The sequence below is a fragment of the Bubalus kerabau genome, chromosome 2, assembly GCF_029407905.1.
Source record: "Bubalus kerabau isolate K-KA32 ecotype Philippines breed swamp buffalo chromosome 2, PCC_UOA_SB_1v2, whole genome shotgun sequence".
In the NCBI taxonomy this organism is placed as follows: Eukaryota; Metazoa; Chordata; class Mammalia; order Artiodactyla; family Bovidae; genus Bubalus; species Bubalus kerabau.
In genome coordinates this window covers 189,592,417-189,611,415 of record NC_073625.1, presented here as the reverse complement: position 1 = coordinate 189,611,415, position 18,999 = coordinate 189,592,417, and the positions used below count along the sequence as shown (strand labels likewise).

Sequence of the window (18,999 nt, the reverse complement as noted above, 5' to 3'; positions counted from 1 at the left end):
AGTGAACAGGATTTATTAAGGAGGAGGAAAATACAAAGTTCTCAGCATAGACACTGAGAGGGGGTAAACAGTCCCTTAGAAGGTGGGGCTTACAGTAGTTTTTTATCTTTACCAGTATTAGTCTGTACATTTTTGGTTGGCTCTGGCTCCTGTCCTTAAAATGCATCATTTTTAACCAATCAGTTTAAAAGTCAAGATGCTTAACATCTTTATGGCTTCTCTTTATCCTTCAGTTCAGTTCAGTCGCTCAGTTGTGTCTGACTCTTTGCGACCCCATGAATTACAGCACGCCAGGCCTCCCTGTCCATCACCAACTCCCGGAGTTCACTCAAACTCTTGTGCATCGAGTCGGTGATGCCATCCAGCCATCTCATCCTCTGTCGTCCCCTTCTCCTCCTGCCCCCAAGCCCTCCCAGCATCAAGGTCTTTCCCAATGAGTCAACTCTTCACATGAGGTGGCCCAAGTATTGGAGTTTCAGTCCCAGCATGAGTCCTTCCAATGAACACCCAGGACTAGTCTCCTTTAGGATGGACTGGTTGGATCTCCTTGCACTCCAAGGGACTTGCAAGAGTCTTCTCCAGCACCACAATTCAAAACCATCAATTCTTCAGTGCTCAGCTTTCTTCACTGTCCAACTCTCACATCCATACATAATCACTGGAAAAACCATAGCCTTGACTAGACGGACCTTTGTTGGCAAAGTAATGTCTCTGCTTTTGAATATGCTATCTAGGTTGGTCATAACTTTCCTTCTAAGGAGTAAGCACCTTTTAATTTCATGGCTTCAGTCACCATCAGAAGTGATTTTGGAGCCCAGAAAAATAAAGTCTGACACTGTTTCCCCATCTATTTCCCATGAAGTGATGGGATCAGATGCCATGATCTTCGTTTTCTGAATGTTGAGCTTTAAGCCAACTTTTTCACTCTCCTCTTTCACCTTCATCAAGAGTTTTTTTAGTTCCTCTTCACTTTCTGCCATAAGGGTGGTGTCATCTGCATGTCTGAGGTTATTGATATTTCTCCCGGCAATCTTGATTCCAGCTTGTGCTTCTTCCAGCCCAGTGTTTCTCATGATGTACTCTGCATAGAAGTTAAATAAGCAGGGTGACAATATACAGCCTTGGTGTACTTCTTTTCCTATTTGGAACCAGTCTGTTGTTCCATGCCCACTTCTAACTGTTGCTTCCTGACCTGCATATAGGTTTCTCAAGAGGCAGATCAGATGGTTTGGTATTCCCATCTCTTTCAGAATTTTCCACAGTTATTGTGATCCACACAGTCAAAGGCTTTGGCATAGTCAATAAAGCAGAAATAGATGTTTTTCTGGAACTCTCTTGCTTTTTCGATGATCCAGAGGATGTTGGCAATTTGATCTCTGGTTCCTCTGCCTTTTCTAAAACCAGCTTGAACATCTGGAGGTTCACGGTTCACGTATTGCTGAAGCCTGGCTTGGAGAAATTTGAGCATTACTTTACTAGCGTGTGAGATGAGTGCAATTGTGCGGTAGTTTGAGCATTCTTTGGCATTGCCTTTCTTTGGGGTTGGAATGAAAACTGACCTTTTCCAGTCCTGTGGCCACTGCTGAGTTTTCCAAATTTGCCAGCATATTGAGTGCAGCACTTTCACAGCATCATCTTTCAGGATTTGAAATAGCTCAACTGGAATTCCATCACCCCCACTAGCTTTGTTCGTAGTGATGTTTTCTAAGGCCCACTTGACTTCACATTCCAGGATGTCTGGCTCTAGGTGAGTGATCACACCATCGTGATTATCTGGGTTGTGAAGATCTTTTTTGTACAGTTCTCCTGTGTATTCTTGCCACCTCTACTTAATATCTGCTACTTCTGTTAGGTCCATACCATTTCTGTCCTTTATCGAGCCCATCTTTGCATGAAATGTTCCCTTGGTATCTCTAATTTTCTTGAAGAGATCTCTAGTCGTTCCCATTCTGTTGTTTTCCTCTATTTCTTTGCATTGATCACTGAGGAAGGCTTTCTTATCTCTCCTTGCTATTCTCTGGAACTCTGCATTCAAATGGGAATATCTTTCCTTTTCTTCTTTGCTTTTCGCTTCTCTTCTTTTCACAGCTCCTCAGACACCCATTTTGCTTTTTTGCATTTCTTTTCCATGGGGATGGTCTTGATCCCTGTCTCCTGTACAATGTCACAAACCTCCATCCATAGTTCATCAGGCACTCTATCTATCAGATCTAGTCCTTTAAATCTATTTCTCACTTCCACTGTATAATCATAAGTAACTTGATTTAGGTCATACCTGAGTGGTCTAGTGGTTTTCCCTACTTTCTTCAATTTAAGTCTGAATTTGGCAATAAGGAGTTCATGATCTGAGCCACAGTCAGCTCCCAGTCTTGTTTTTGCTGACTATATAGAGCTTCTCCATCTTTGGCTGCAAAGAATATAATCAATGTGATTTCGGTGTTGACCATCTAGTGATGTCCATGTGTAGAGTCTTCTCTTGCGTTGTTGGAAGAGGGTGTTTGCTATGACCAGTGTGTTCTCTTGGCAAAACTCTGTTAGCCTTTGCCCTGCTTCATTCCGTATTCCAAGGCCATATTTTCCTGTTACTCCAGGTGTTTCTTGACTTCCTACTTTTGCATTCCAGTCCCCTATAGTGAAAAGGACATCTTTTTTGGGTGTTAGTTCTAAAAGATCATGTAGGTCTTCATAGACCCATTCAACTTCAGCTTCTTCAGCATTACTGGTTGGGGCATAGGCTTGGATCACCATGATATTGAATGATTTGCCTTGGAAACGAACAGAGACCATTCTGTCGTTTTTGAGATTGCATCCAAGAACTGCATTTCAGACTCTTCTGTTGACCAAGATGGCTACTCCATTTCTTCTAAGGGATTTCTGCCCACAGTGGTAGATATAATGGTAATCTGAATTAAATTTACCCATTCCAGTCCATTTTAGTTGGCTGATTCCTAGAATGTCGACGTTCACGCTTGCCATCTCCTATTTGACCACTTCCAATTTGCCTTGGTTCATGGACCTAACTTTCCAGGTTCCTATGCAATATTGCTCTTTACAGCATTGGACCTTGCTTCTATCACAAGTCACATTCACTTGTGATACAATCCACTGGGTATTGTTTTTGCTTTGGCTCCATCCCTTAATTCTTTCTGGAGTTACTTCTCCACTGATCTCCTGTAGCATATTGGGCACCTACCAACCTGGGGAGTTCCTCTTTCAGTATCCTATGATTTTGCCTTTTCGTACTGTTTGTGGGGTTCTCAAAGCAAGAATACTGAAGTTGTTTGCCATTCCCTTCTCCAGTGGACCACATTCTGTCAGACCTCTCCACCATGACCCATCCATCTTGGGTGGCCCCACACGGCATGGCTTGGTTTCATTGAGTTAGACAAGGCTGTGGTCCATGTGATCAGACTGGCTAGTTTTCTGTGATTATGGTTTCAGTGTGTCTGCCCTCTGATGCCCTCTCACAACACCTACCGTCTTACTTGGACTTGGGGTATCTCTTCACAGCTACTCCAGCAAAGCGCAGCCACTGCCCCTTACCTTGGACGAAGTCACCCCTCCTGACCTTGAACATGGAATAGCTCCTCTTAGCCCTCCTGTGCCCACGCAGCCGCCACTCCCTGGACATGGGTTGCTCCTCTTGGCCATCACCCCTGACCTCAGACGTGGGGTAGCTCCTCTTGATCCTTAGATTAAGTCAACAGCCTTTTTCATGTCCCCTGGTCACTTTACAATGGACGAGATGTATGGACTTAAGATTAGTGATCACCACGTTATTTTTCCCTCCAACATACAGAACAGAAGTTAATTACTGCTTTTCCCTGGATCTAAGGGGCTTCCCTCATAGCTCAGTTGGTAAAGAATCTGCCTACAATGCAGGTGACCCGGGTTCGATCCCTGGGTTGGGAAGATCCCCTGGAGAAGGGAATGGCAACCCACTCCAGTATTCTTGTCTGGAGAATTCCATGGAAAGAGAAGCCTGATAGGCTACAGTTCATGAGGTTGCAGAATCAGACAGGACTTAGCAACTAACACTTTCACTCACTCAAGGTTACTTAAGAAACAACCAATACAAGAGATACACACTGTCTCCCTTAGAGTAGGAAATAAGTCTCCCCTGTAAAAGGTGCAACCCTGCACCTGGAGGAAGAAGGATTCTTATCACCAAAGATGGGGAATTTGGGCACATGAAGCTTATATAAGCAAACCTTTCTACTTCTTTAACTGGGCACCCCAAACTTAAGTCTGTCAATTCCTCACAAAGTCACGGCTTGTCTAAAAAGAATAAAAGCTTCCTGCTTTGCCCACTTCTTGCTGTGGTTACTTGCTCAGTCATGTCTGACTCTTTTGCGACCCCATGGACTGCAGCCTGCTAGGCTCCTCTGTCCATGGAATTCTTCAGGCAAGAATACTAGAGTAGGTTGCCATTCCTTTCTCCAGGGGATCTTCCCATCCCAGGGATCAAACTCCAATCTCCTGCACTGCAAGCAGATTCTTTGTCCTCTCAGTCACCAGGGAAGTCCTTGCCCACTTCTTAGGTCCCATTTCTATGGGGCCTCCATGCGCATGAATTAGAGTTAAGTTTCTTCTTTTCCTGGTAATCTACCTTGAGTCAGTTTTACTATTAGTCCAGCCACCAGAACCCAAGAGGGTTGAGGGGTTATTTCACCTCCCCTAAAGTACAAATAGGATCAGAGCCCCTGCTATGACACCCACCAACCAAAAAAGCAGTTCTCAAACTGTGTTTAGAGGGAGCCGAGTCCTCCAGGCACCTGCTTTGAGGGCTACACAAGCACCTGATTATCATTTTAACCTTCACGCTCAAATGTGCTCCACACCAAATTTTAACACAGTAGACACTGCCAAAGCATTTCTGCCAGGGTAAAACTCATTTTTGTGCAAGCTTCTTCCCAGGATAAAACTTTTTGTTGCGTTCTCTGTTTATGAACTTCTGAGACTGCAGGCCTGGGTGGACAAATAAACCAGGTGTGCGTTTGCCCCAAATGCAAAACGATACCTGCAGGACACTCGCTGCAGGACTGTCAGTAGAGGCAAGACTGGTTCATCCTATGGGCCGATCAACAGGGGACTGGTTAGCCACACAATGGAGCTCTGGGGAGCCATGAAAGTAGTCAGGACTGCGACCACAGTCCTATGGAGCCATCTGTGGGATGGACTGTTAGATGAAAAAGGGGAACGAGGAGGAAACAATGGGTAAAAAGGAGATGCCTCAAAAAAAAAAAAAAAAAAAAAAAAAAAAACCAGAATGAACTAGGAACACCGGAGGTGGGTAGATCTGGGGAAAAGGACCCGGCGTCCACGCAGATCTGTGACTCTGCTCGGCCCTCAGGCGGCCCCACTCCTCGCAGCGGCCCCTGCACTTTGGCTTCTTCGTGGTCTTCAGGATTTCTGTGCCGGGCATTGCTGGACGTCCCTAAACCTGTCCCAAGACCGACACTCCTCACCCTCCTCGCACCGCTCGGTGTTGCGGGCCAGTAAGCCCGGCCCGAAGACCTGCGCTCCGCCTTCCCAGCGTCGGAGCCTCTCCAAACCCGCCGGGCTTTCCCGGGGCCAGGCCCAGGCGGCACACCTCCGGACCGGGGAGCCGGGGAGCTCCGACTCTGCTCCCCGAATACGAGGAAGCTGAAGAAGGCGTCTTCCCGGAAGAACGGTCCGGTGGGGATCCCCCAGGGAAAGTGCGTGGAGGTGGGGGTCTCGCCCCGCTTAGAGCCCGCGGAACCCCCAACGCGGGACTGGCGCGCTCAGGGCCCGGCCCCAGGGACTGCGTGGAAAAGCCCGTCGGCCGCTGCCTCTTCTGCAGCCGCACTTTGAGTGCTTGGCTTCTCTGGGCACTGGGAAAAGCCGGTGGAGGTCGCCGGGCCCCAGCCCGGGGCGCGAGAAGCGCGGGCGCCGGCCCGGAGAACCTAACGAGAGCCTGGAGGTGGCGCTGGCGGGCGGCGCGCGGGCTCCGCGACCGCCAGGGCAGCGCCTCCCGCGCGCACCAAGCCCCGCCCATGCGCAGACAGCGCCTCTCCTGATTGGGCAGTGCCGCCACGCTGGTGAGGCGGAACGAGCGTCGTCGCGTCCGGGTGACGTCTCCGGCGGGCGTCGGGCGGGGTCGTCGGCGTCGGCAGCAGTGTCGGCGGCGGCGGCGGCGGGTGGGAAATGGCGGAGTATTTGGCCTCCATCTTCGGCACCGAGAAAGACAAGTAAGTGAGAACCGGCCGCAGGGGTTCCGGGCTAGAGAGGCTGGTGGCGCGCGGAGGAGCTCGGCGGCGGGGCCCGGGCGGCGGCGGGAGGCCCGGCGGGGGGAGGGGCGGGCTGCCCTTCCGGCCTCGGAAGCCGCGCGCTGCCGCGTGCGCCCGGACAGGCGGGCGATGGGCCGGGCAGGCGCCGGGCTTCCGCTTGGGCAGAGCGGCCTCTCTTGCCGGGGGTTCCTCGGCGGCCCACCTACAGGCGACCCGTGCCCCGGGCTCTCGGAAGCAGACTCGAGTTGTGCTAAAGTTGTCAACGTTAACGATTCTCCCAAGTTTGATCTTTTAATGTCGAGTCGGGCAATCTGTAGTATAGACTCGCCCGCGTTAAATCGTTAGATAACTGAGGTTCGTGTTAGGGTTTTAGATGCTTAACAAGCTTGTTGTGTGAGTTAAGCGATCATGGAACTGACCATAAGGACATTTGTTGTGAAACAGTATTTTGGAGATGACGAGTTAACTAACCGTGAAAGACAGTCTGCTTTTAAAATACTTTCAGGTGCAATTCCAATATAAGAATAAGATGGGTGATTTTTTTAGGTTGCATACCTTCCGTAGTCAGTTGTTAGGTTGAGAGTAAAAACATATAATTTTGGCTTTGCCAGGTGTTAATTTGGGAGGACAGTTCTTTGAAAACCTTAAGATTGAGCTGGTTGTATTCTTCGAATAAATGGTTAGCATCTTGGTGTTCTTCAGAGCTGTACACGGTTTATGTGAATATGTTTTTAACAGCAAACTCATAAGTTTGCCATAGCTAATGTTTTGACTTTATCAAAAACTTTATGAAAAACTTTAAATTGTTTCTGTTTTCCAGGATGCAGTGTATCTTGTAAAATGTCTTCTTTTACACATTCTAGAATCTCCTGTGTTGTTTGGAAGAGGGGGTTATATTTTTTCCTAGCAAAACTCACAAGACAGTCATCAGTCATATTCATTCCAGAAACACTTACTGGGTGTCAGCTCAAGGCCAGTGTCTGGGGACTCAGAGATGGTAAAATTTGGATCTTGTTCTCAAGGAGCAAGGGGGTGCTTGTCCTGCAAAGGATAACTGAATTAAAATGAACTGAAACGCATTAAGTGCTGTGGAAAAGAGATGTGCCCTGAATGCTGTGGCCCCAGAGGCAGCAGCTTGGGAAACAGGATCTTGAACGGATCGGCCAGCTCTGCTGGACAAAGAGGCTTCTCAAGTTTGCCGAAGAGCATGCATCGTCGATTTTACTCATGAGCTTCTATCAGTGTGGGCCGTGACTTATGTCTCTTGGAGTTTTTCTTTGCCTCATTCCTGTAAAAAGCTGCATAAGGTGGTGTCCTCACTGTTACTCTGACACTCTTACATTCCTGCCATAAACAACCCCACGTCCTCTGTTATATATTATCAAAGTCACAGCTGTAATTTAGGAAACTTGAATATTTAATCTAGGCTTCTCGTTTCAGGGAGATTTGTGGAGTTTTAATTTCCAGAAAACAGCTCAAAATTTTCAGCTGAAAAATGATTCCTGCTAACTTTTTTTTTATTAATTTGAACTGAAAGTAAAATGTACACCTAGCAATTAAAAATATTTAGCTAATTACACATTTGAGGTTTTAGACATTTTCTAAATGTAAGAATGGATTAGCCTTTCTAATATCTTCTCTCAAATAGTACACCGCATCTTTTCTTTAACATCTTTTCATTTTATTGCTGTAGTCCAATGAGCCTACTAGAAAAGTTTTGACTAATAGATTAAATTCAGTGATTAACTGGCCATTGTGAAATGGGAGTCATTTCTGATAGTACAGCAGCAAGGATTGTTTTAATTATATGGAATAGTTGGGTGTTAATGGTTGAAACAGAGGTTTTGTCCATTCTGAGACGGTCTTAAACTATTTTCAAGTGACTGTCTGAAGATGTAACATGACATACTCGTGTATGTAGTGATCATTTTTCTCTCCTCATAAATTTAGACTTTTCCATTTTTATTGCTACCTGATAATAAATAAATGGCTGGTTGATTTCATGGGCCATCAAATTTCACTGAGGCCCTTTAATCTTAACTGTGACTGTGAAAGTCGCTCAGTCGTGTCCAAGAGTGGGTAGCCTTTCCCTTCTCCAGGTGATCTTCCCAGCCCGGGGATCGAACCCAGGTCTCCCGAGTTGGCAACTGCGAATGGCCCTTGCTAAAATAATTGAATCTACAGGGTAACTTTCCCACCTCTGCAAGTCTGAATGTTACTGGGACACATCTAGTAAGGTTGCGTAACTCATCGCAGATCTGCTCGGCCACCATGCGCTGCTGTCGTGCTGGCCCGATTGCTAGTTTTGATTTTATCTGCATCGTCCAAGTACTGGAGCATATTGAGAGACGACCTTCTGTAGTTCTTACAGGCGGAGTGGGCACCCCAATAGCTTATTCTCAGTGTATTGAAACTGGGGAGAATTGTTTACTTCAGACCTCTTTTTGGAAGTATTCTGTTGGTCTGGTGTCTTGGGTAGGGGAACCTGGACTTTGTATTTATTTGGATGATAGTGACTGCGTGTGATGAGCACGTAGTATACTTGATCCTGGTTCTTGGAACAGTGCCAAGGTTGGCATTTTCCTCAGTTTACAGAGACCCGGACAGGTGGGGGTGACAGGCCCAAACCCAAGCAACTAGTAGCAGAGTCAAGATCCTGACCCCTCACCAGACTGCTGATGTCCTCAAGAGAGGAGTTCATCATGGAAGGAAAAGGAGCAGCTAGGTTTTGAGTTAAATATAGTTTTAGACTGACTTACATTCAGTTTAAGAGAGAACAGTGGAGCAGAGAAGTATTGAATATCATTGAACCTTTGAACCACATGGAGGTTGGGGTGCCAGCCCTCTGCACAGTCAGTAATCCAGTCCCAGTTTATTTAACCTCCAGTCAGCCCTTCATGTCTGCTGTTCTGAATCCTGTGATTCATCCAACCATGGGTCCTGTAGTCCTGCAGGATTTAATAACTGAAAAATCTGAATAGAAGTTGCTCAAGGATCAACCGTACTTGAAGGGGATTTGAATGAGGAGGAAATCAGGTTAGAATAGAGTGCCATGTTTGAAGAGGGGCAAATTGAAGCTAAATAACCAGAGCTTGCCAGGGTACGGCAGTGGTAAAGAATCTGCCTGCATGCAGGAGACGCGAGGTTTGTTCCCTGGGTCAGGAAGCTCTTCTGGAGGAGGGCATGGCAGCCCCCTCCAGCATTCTTGCCTGGAGAATCCCATGGACAGGAGTGTGGTGGGCTACCATCCATGGGATCACAAAGAGCTGGGCACAACTGATCAGGTGGGCTGCTGCTACTAAGTCACTTCAGTCGTGTCTGATTCTATGCGACCCCATAGACTGCAGCCCACCATGCTCCCCCGTCCCTGGGATTCTCCAGGCAAGAACACTGGAGTGGGTTGCCAGTTCCTTCTCCAATGCATGAAAGTGAAAAGTGAAAGTGAAGTCGCTCAGTCGGGCCGACTCTTAGTGACCCCCCATGGACTGCAGCCCACCAGGCTCCTCCATCCATGGGATTTTCCAGGCAAGAGTACTGGAGTGGGTTGCCATTGCCTTCAAAGTACCTATTACCAAGAAAAACAATGTGCGTAGGTCTTTGTGAAGTAAAAGAAAAGTAGTGTGGTGGCATTTGTCATGTTGATGACGTATTTCCATCTATTTGATGTCTTTCCAGCACAATAATCAGTTCTCGTTTTCCCTTACAGAGTCAACTGTTCGTTTTATTTCAAAATTGGAGCATGTCGTCATGGAGACAGATGCTCTCGGTTGCACAATAAACCGACCTTTAGCCAGGTTTGTTTGTTTTTCCTTTTTTTTTCGTTTTCATGTAAATTATCAAGACTTCATGTACTTTACATAAGCAGTTAGTAATTTCCATGTGTTAATAAGCAGGGTTTTTTTCCCCTCTAGTTTTATTTTTCTATTTGTGTTCATAAATGTGTTTTGTTTAAATGAGAGTGAGGCAGGTGAACCACCCCAGCAGAAGGCCTGAGAGCACCATTCCGTTTTTATCATTAGAGAAACTTGTTGGCTGTGACTGGGTTTCACTGCCTTACCACCCTCCCTGCCTCTAATTGACATGGGTCGGGAGGCGCAGCCAGGCCAGTGCTGACCTCGCCTCTTCTCCAGGCTGGTAGATGTAGAGGTGGGTGGGACCCAAAAGGAGCCTGCCGTGCTCTGCCCCCGGGGGTTCTCCAGTTCTACTGGGCATGTCCCCTGAAGACCCCAGCCAAGGACACAGCCAGTTGTATCATGTTATAGAAACATGAAAAACGAAATTTAACCTTAGAAGGTGGGTGCTTCCCTTCAGGTTAATGGCCAGTCTGTTCAGTTAATTGAGAGATGCCGGTTATTTGAGAGATTGGGCTTAGCTCTGTTGGAAGTTCGGCTAATTGAAGAAAAGGCAGGGGTTTACACCCTTCAAGTGATCCGGTGAATTTAAGGGAGATGGCACCTCTGAGAAGAACAGAAACCTTCTGCCCATGTTCACCTGAACATTTGGAATTTGAAAAAGATCTAGACTTCAGTCTTTCTTGAGCTCCTTCAGATGGCCCGTGAAGTCTAAACATGCAGCCTTGGCACCAGTGGATATAATGTTTACGAAAGCCAGCCAGGTGGTGTAAGAAAAAGACAGTATTTTCTAATTTAATTGCTTTGAGCATGTCTCTTTTGAAATTCAGAATATTGGAGGATTTGCTTTACATTTTCTGTAATATTTTTTCTTTAAGTGCTTCCATTTGTGAACTAAGTCTCCCCCACTAGGCCAGTGGCCATGAGTCCATAAAGTTTGGTGAGAGTCAGCTGTATGTGTTAACTTGAACATCTTGTTTTGATTCATTTGGTTGGTTTCAGGTAATCCTGACCTCCTCTGATTTTAATGGAACTGCATTACTCCCTTTAAGTGTCGTTTTATTAAACGGTCACTGCCAGATGACCTGGCTGAGATCTAACAGGAATTTCCTGTTGGAGAGTTGGGCTCCGTATAGCTGTCCATCAGACTTGTCACGCTCAGGTGGTTTTAGTTAAAAACCTAATGTGGTTGGCTTTGGGGAACAGCCCAGGCCTGAGATGGGCTATCAGTGACGTGAGGGAGAGGCCAGGCCAGAGGACGAGGCTGTGCTGTGTGGCTGGTGGTCATTCTCCCCAGTGGGTTTCCCAGAGCAGACCTTTGACTGGGGGGCTCTCTCACAACCACTCCCCTTGAACACTCAGCTACAAGTGGAACAGGCCAGTTTTATACAACCAGTTAAAAAACTGCTTTGGATACGTGTTGAGACTGAATATTTATTTTTGTAAATTATGCGATTTCTTGGTTCAGCTTGTAAATCTCTAACAATGTCAGTGTGGGTTTCTTTTTAAGCTTCTTACGGTGATGTGGACATTAAGATTCATGTAATGTGCTAGCCTACTAACTTAAACATGGTTTGTTTTTTCAGACAACTTGATTTTAAGAAGAACGGTACAATGTAAGGTTTCAAGTCTACCTGATCCAGTTTAAAGCACAAGGGCTAAAAGGATTTTTTTCCCTTAAAAGAAGGATCGAAAAAGAGCAAATGTTTTAAGCTATTGTATTATGTAAACAGAGATCCCACCAAGAAAATGTAAATGTGCTAGATGCCTCTGAGAGTTAGGAAACCCATTCGTGTGCCTGTTTCCTACGAGATCAAGAGAGCTTGATGGACTGCATATGCTTGAGTTACACATTTGGTTTTAAAAACACAATTTCATATGGGGAATATGATTATAACATGATTTTTTTGACATCATAGTGTCTGCTAGCTTGAAGCATAAAAAATGTTAGTGTTCTATTGCATTAAAACACTTCAATAACATGGGCCTACTCAAAATAATGATTTCTTCTTGGTTGCTGGCTGACTTGACCTAAGTCACTTGACCTAAGTCACTGCTCAAACTCTGTTTTCATAATATGATGGTTTGGGTGTACTCTCAGAAGACAAGTGTCTGATTCGCAGGAAGCAAACAAACAGCAGGCGTTGAGCCATTTGCAAACAAGTTGTCTCTTTGCAATTGTCTAATATATGCACAGCAGCCAGTAGAATTCCCCTTTTTATTTTTTTTTCCCCGCAGACCATCTTGATTCAAAACATCTATCGTAATCCCCAAAACAGTGCACAGACGGCTGACGGCTCACACTGTAAGTCCCACAGTTGGAGAAGTTTTTTAAGACAATGGTGTTAAAGAGCCCACTCTTAATTGAGACAAACCATGTTGGCTTCTGAGCTGCTGACATAGAGCTGTTGCAAACAGGACACGGTGCCGGAGGTCCTTGGCATTCACAGTAAGAACTTGATACTTGGCTGAGGTCAGCAGGCTGGCCGAGGAGGTCGCTGGCCAGGCCTCTCCCGCCCTGGATGTTTGTTAGCGAGAGGGGTCCGGCCCTGTGACAGCTGAACATCACCAGCCAGTTATTGGTCTTCCCAGTGGCTGAACCCCTGGCAATTATTAAGTTCTTTCTGTGAAATCAAAAACCTTAGGAATATGTAGGAATCAATAAGGTAAGTTGCCCAGTAAGTGTGGGTTTTATTTCACCATTACGATTTTTCCTCTAGGGAGTGGAGATTTCATGATATGTAATTATTGTATTTCTCTAGTCCATTTATCAGGCACGCTTCTTTCTCAGTTGTTCATTAAGTTTCCTGTTACAAGAATGGTTTTGGTGGTAGCCTGCCGACTTGTCTGCATTCTTAACTGGATTGGAACTTTGAAATGGTGAATTCTTCTAGTCTGTGACAGAAATACAATACTAGCATATCATGGGATCTCTGTTACACTAAAGTGTTAGGGCGCTCCAGGACAGCCATCAGCTGAGAGAAAACATCACTGCTTCAAAAGAAAATAACTTGCTCTTTTTTCAGCACTGAGTCTTGACTGAAGCGATCGCCACAGGAAACCGGTTAAGTGTTTACATTTAATTTTCCATAATATAAAGTTGTTGCGTTTTGTATTTCAGACCATTGCCCTCTTGAACATTTACCGTAACCCTCAAAACTCTTCCCAGTCTGCTGACGGTTTGCGCTGTAAGTTCATACAAGTTCCTTCCCTGGTTCCCTGGGCTTGCGTGTCAGAGCTCAGTGTCGACTGCACCTGGTCTGCCGCTGTAGTGTCGAGGACCGCCTTCCACTGGAGGTGTCAGAGCCTGTGTCCCCCTGAGCCCGTGGAAACCTCTGCTGGAGGTTTAACTTCTGCCCACTTAGGAGCGAGAGCCTAGAGAGGGGGCCCTTCCCAAGAGCATGGAGCTGCTGCTCCTCTGGGACTGTGGCCGTCATCCGCGAGGATGTGTGTCAGCTTAAATGTGGGCTCACGTTTTTTCCGCTTAAAGTGAAAGTCGCTCTAACTTTAAAAAAAATAGTTCTGAAATAATTTATTCAGATATTATTTCTTACTAGAGTTTTTTTCCCTTAAACTCCATTTGGAGATCATGCTTTTCACTGTGAGAGCATTGTTCTGAACATGACCCCAGGAGGGCCCTCCCGGTTGCACTGACCTTCAACATCAGTCCTGTGCGGACTCTGTTTTCATCAGATATTTTACATAGGTGTCTCCTGCATTGGGGAAATAAAGGATACGTGGCAGGGAATAGCTCTGGAGTGGGCATTCAGTGGACATCACTCCTTTATGTACCGGGGAGTGCTAAAGTCAAGTCACGGTTGTGGTATTGATGGGTAGTTTTTAGGGAACAGTAGAAATAATAAGTGTTGAACTCCAGAGTAAATGTTAGTCATTTGAGGATAAGCTGAAACGAACATCCTGGACTCATGTTAAAATCAGGGTCCAGACCAAAGCGTAGGTGCTTCTCATTCACCAGTTCGTTTTAAAGCTGTTTAAAAAAAAGAACAGATCACAGAATAACACCACAAAGTACCTTTGGTGGCCACATGCCTGGATCAGACACCTTGGCCCAGAGCCCCTCAGTTGTAGGGTGACCTGCGGTGGGCGCAACGGTGCTGGCAGCCGCCACCTCCCTGAGCTGGGCCAGACTGGGAGGCTCCCGGTTCTGTGCTGTGGCGCGTGGCACCTGCGTCCAGGGGGACCGGGCTGGTGCGCTTTTCCTGCCAAGACACAATGTTTTTCGATGCTAATACTGACCTTTAAAGAGAATTTCTTTCCTTGAATCTATGGTAGCAGGACTTGGTAGCCCTTGGTGTATTGTTTTTTTAAAGAAACAAGATCAATGGGTGAAAGAAAGTGTTCCTGTTTGGATGGTTAAGTCATTTTCTGACAGCCCTACCCTGGGGTAGAAGTGAATGAGAAGTAGGGGACTGAGGAACGACAGTGGATCGCTCTTTGCCCTGTTTGTTTTCAGGGGGATGTGCATGCTTTATTGACAGAAGGATGTTGTATTAGTTCTCTGTGTGTTTATTTGTGATTCACAGGACTCTTGTTTTGCACATGCTACAAAATAAAAGTTTAGCTGTACTAAATGCTACAATTCTGGAGTCCAGATTGTATGAATACAAATTAAATGCAATTCTGCTTCTATAGTTTAGCTACTAGGTTCATCACTACTGGCTCTTTTTTAATTTAACCTTGTATCTGCAGAAAAGTAAACGTTCTATGCTTGGATTAAACTTAAATATGAATCCCAGTTTAAGAATGTTTCTTTAAGAAAACTGGGTACTTGTAAGTTGTATTTAAAATATACTGAGTCGTGTTAATACTTTAGTTGAGTAGCTTTTTTAATCACTCACCTCTGCCTTTCAGGTCATTTTGATTGACTCAAAAATTTTTAACCAGAGTATAGGAGATAAAATATGTCCACTAGGAAGCATTTTAAAACATGAACTTTATATAAGTTATTAAAATACAGTATTCTGTTTATGTAGTAACAGAATAGAGATACCAATCCCACAAATACAGCCAACAGTTTAATGGCCACCAAAATGTGATTCTCGGTATTGCTAAGACTTTGAGTGTGTGAATATTTTCTGTCTTCTCATTTTCCTAATGTGGAGAAGGATATTAATTTTAAACATTAAAACCTGCCCTTTGGAATGGGCTTCTCTTGACTGGCTTTTCTGTTGTTCAGACTTTGGTTTCTACTCAGGGAAGGAGATACACTCACTGTAACTTTTAAATCAAGACAAGCTGTCCGGAGTGGCGTCACCGCACTTGTTCACTGAGCGCTCTGTTGTAAAGCGAGCGGGGTTCCTGCAAGTTCAGAAACAACCACAATGCAGGGACACACACCACCCCCCCACACCCCCCAAATGACTGGAAAGGGAACTTAAATCACTGCCAGAATCAAGATGGAAGCCAGTTTTTATCCTTAGAGGGGAAGTTTTCAGAGAGCTAGGGCGTTGTGGACAGAGCCCATGGCCACAGCCTGGGGCCCTTGGTGGGGCCCAGAGGAGGCCGCCAGTCCCGGAGGATTCCTTTGGAAGGTGGCTGTTAGCAACAGGCTGTCCCTGCTTCGAAGCTGCTGCGGGTCTGGCTGTTGGGAATATCAGCTTACTGACACTCCAGCTTTCTGCTTCCTCAAATTTAGATTCAGAGAGTGTCAGAGTTTGAATGGTAGAATGTAATGAGGATGGGATGTGAATTTGCTAAATCTTTCCACAGAATGGACAAGAGTTCACTTAGTACATGTGAATTACGAAGAATAAAGATGAAAAGCTTTCTTCAACAAAAACCTGTAACTTGCCCTTTATGCAAAAGAGGGCACTCAGATTACTGCGATTGAACTTGGTCATTGTCCTTCTCAGTCTTCACTTTCCATCATTTGGGTTTTAATTGCATCAGAAAGAATTAATAACATTCTGTGTAGCTGATAATTGGTAAAAGAAGCTAGTAGGGAGCATAGATGTTAATCATCTCCCCTGCCTGATTGCCACCTTTCATTTTAACCTAAGAAAGGAAAGGGGAAAGTCAGTGTGATTACTTGGCCTGTATCTTAAATCTAAAAAGGAAGAGAATTTTCAATTTGAAAATTTCTTTTGAGAGTCAACCTTTTCCTCATGCTTCTGAAAATTGTTGGCCCTTTGATGCTGATGAAAACTTGTCTTGATTTTAATATTTTAATAGCCAGAACTGAGGGGGTCATAAGGGGCTTTTAAAATCTCACCACACTTCAAACTTTAACAAGTGGCTGTGTGATGCACTGTCTTCAGTCTCCAGTAGAGTGCAGCTCTGTTTTCTCTCTAGATAAGCTGATGTGTGTTACATAGCAGTTTTGAGTTTAAGCACAGAGCTCTGGCGGTCACAGTTCCCGGCTCTAACCAGCAAGCTCTCTGTTGTTCACAGGCGCTGTGAGCGATGTCGAGATGCAGGAACATTATGATGAGTTCTTTGAGGTGAGCTAGTGACTGAACCCTGTAGACCCATTCACCCCCTGTATGGGGATTGGGACTTGACTCCATTAATAAGAATACATACTCATGAGTTCTGTTCCTTTTTCATCTTTATTGTGATCCTCTAACCCCTGTTCTCCCCTTAGGAGGTTTTCACAGAAATGGAGGAGAAGTATGGGGAGGTGGAGGAGATGAACGTCTGTGACAACCTCGGAGACCACCTCGTGGGGAACGTGTATGTCAAGGTAGGACTGAGGCGGCAGTTGGGGCCGAGGAGTGAGGCGTGCCTGCCTCACCTTAGCGAGCAGCCCTGCTCAGACCAGGCCGGAGCCTTAATGCCCTGGCCAGCCCTCGTTGGCTGCGTGCGGCTCCAGTCCAGCAGCTGGCATGTGGGTCCCGGGAGGATGGGTGTCTTAGGCTGTTGGTTAGTGGTTGTGGGACTGTGGAAAAGAAACTGAATTATATGTTTGGTTTCTTTTTCCTTTTTTTTTTAAACTTCTCTTGCCTGTGTAAATCACGACGTTTGTGCTTTTAACCAGTTGAATTTGAAAACCAAGGCAGCATGCATGGCATGATCTTGGACTGTTGTAAAAATAAGTCATCGTTAATAAAGGATGGTCCAGGTTTTAAATTGCTCTCTCGCATTATGCCACCTGTGTGAGCACGTGATACATATTTGAATCAATCATTGAAGATAACTTGTTACTGAAGTGTGGGTGGTGAGCAGTTCTGCTTTGTCTTTTCAGTTTCGCCGTGAAGAAGACGCGGAAAAGGCTGTGATTGACTTGAACAACCGCTGGTTTAATGGCCAGCCGATCCACGCCGAGCTCTCCCCCGTGACCGACTTCAGAGAAGCCTGCTGCCGCCAGTACGAGATGGGGTAGGTGCAGGCCGGCCCGGGGGGAGCGGGCGGGGGAGGAGGGGTTGTGTGCCCAGCATGACCGTTCTGTTCTGCAGGGAGTGCACGCGGGGCGGCTTCTGCAACTTCATGCACCTGAAGCCCATCTCCCGGGAGCTGCGACGGGAGCTGTATGGGCGCCGGCGCAAGAAGTGAGTACTGGGCAGGCTCAGCCCTGGGGCCTTCTCTTCAGAACGCTCCTCTGGGAACGTAGTGAATACTCCTGGGCAGGCTTAGCCCCGGGGCCTGCTCTTCAAAAAGCTCTGCTGGGAACGTAGTGAATCTCCTGGGCGGGCTCGGCCCCAGGGCCTCCTCTTCAAAAAGCTCTGCTGGGAACGTAGTGACTACTCCGGGGCCTCCTCTTCAGAAGGCTCTGCTGGGAATGTAGTGCACACTGTAAGATATAAAAGGCACTCTGAGGGACATTCCACACATGTCTTCTTGCTTGTCAGGTAGAGATCAGACCTTGTTAACAGGGACCCATTGGCTGGGTGACCACTTAAAAGTAGATTTGTTTGCACATTATTCTGTTCCCTCCATGTCTGAACTTCCGTTTTCCATTGGGGTTTCTTGGGTTTTCTTGGTTTGGGCAGGTCTTTGGTTGGGGGCGGCGGGGAGGGGGCACTGTCCTGTGAACCAGAGACAGGCGTGCACAGCCACATGGCCAGTCCTGGTGCTTAATTGCAGGTGGTGCTGCTCTCATAAGCGGAGAAAAGGCCAGGGTGTCAGTATAACAGCCACTCTCCAGCTCAGATTGTGTTCTGGCCCCAGAGGGCTTCTCATCCCTCTCCTGTTAAACATGTGTTTGGAAATCCTTCATTGATGATCATTTTATTGTCAGCAGAAAAGTGTAGGAGAGAACGAACCTTGTTCTCCCTTCCCCCCAGTGGGCTGGTGGGCCCATTGCTGAGCTGAGAACATCTGAGAGGCTTGGCTCAGGTGGGATGGTGTGCGTGCCCCTTCCATTCTGGGTTATGGCTCCCCTGGCCACGCGAGTTGGCTCCACAGAAGGGGAGGTGTCATTCCTCTTTGGTCTCCAGGTGCGCATTTTTACCCCCAGGCGCTTTAATGTCTGAAATCGGGGCACGTGGCGCAGTGTCACCTGAGGCTCAGTCGGCAGCGTTTGTTCCTTTATCAGTGTCCCCAGTGCCACGAGCCGCTGGGTTTAGGTGTCACTGCCCTGCTAGGTTGCGTGCTGTGGTTTGGGTGCCAAGGTTTGTTTCTTGTCCTCTGTTGCAGGCATAGATCGCGGTCCCGCTCCCGGGAGCGTCGCTCTCGGTCTCGAGACCGTGGTCGCGGCGGCGGAGGTGGCGGTGGCGGAGGACGGGAGCGCGACAGGAGGCGGTCGAGAGACCGGGAGCGGTCTGGGCGATTCTGAGCCATGCCATTTTTACCGTATGTCTGCTAGAAAGTGTTGTAGTTGATTGACCAAACCAGTTCATAATGGGAATTTTTTTTAAAAAACAACAAAAAAAAACAAAGATGGGTTTCTGAATAAAATTTGTAGTGATACAGTGTTCTTGTGTGACTTATTTCTTGTG

At 46.5% G+C, this 18,999-nt stretch overlaps 1 protein-coding gene across 3 annotated transcripts; it reads left to right on the top strand.

Moving 5' to 3' along the window:
* The first annotated feature begins 6,057 nt into the window (after nt 1–6,057).
* U2AF1 (U2 small nuclear RNA auxiliary factor 1) lies at nt 6,058–18,975 on the top strand. Of its 3 annotated transcripts, none has more exons than XM_055569760.1 (8): nt 6,058–6,212; nt 9,958–10,045; nt 12,341–12,407; nt 16,514–16,563; nt 16,707–16,805; nt 17,307–17,440; nt 17,518–17,610; nt 18,698–18,975. In XM_055569760.1, the coding sequence occupies exons 1-8, from the start codon at nt 6,169–6,171 to the stop codon at nt 18,834–18,836; spliced, it is 714 nt and encodes a 237-aa protein (XP_055425735.1). In that variant the 5' UTR covers nt 6,058–6,168; the 3' UTR covers nt 18,837–18,975. The 3 variants fall into 3 exon arrangements, with proteins under 3 accessions (XP_055425735.1, XP_055425734.1, XP_055425736.1); XM_055569759.1 differs by lacking the exon at nt 12,341–12,407 and adding an exon at nt 13,224–13,290 and having other exon boundaries at nt 6,059–6,212; XM_055569761.1 differs by lacking the exons at nt 6,058–6,212; nt 9,958–10,045 and adding an exon at nt 13,224–13,290.
* Nucleotides 18,976–18,999: the final 24 nt, after the last annotated feature.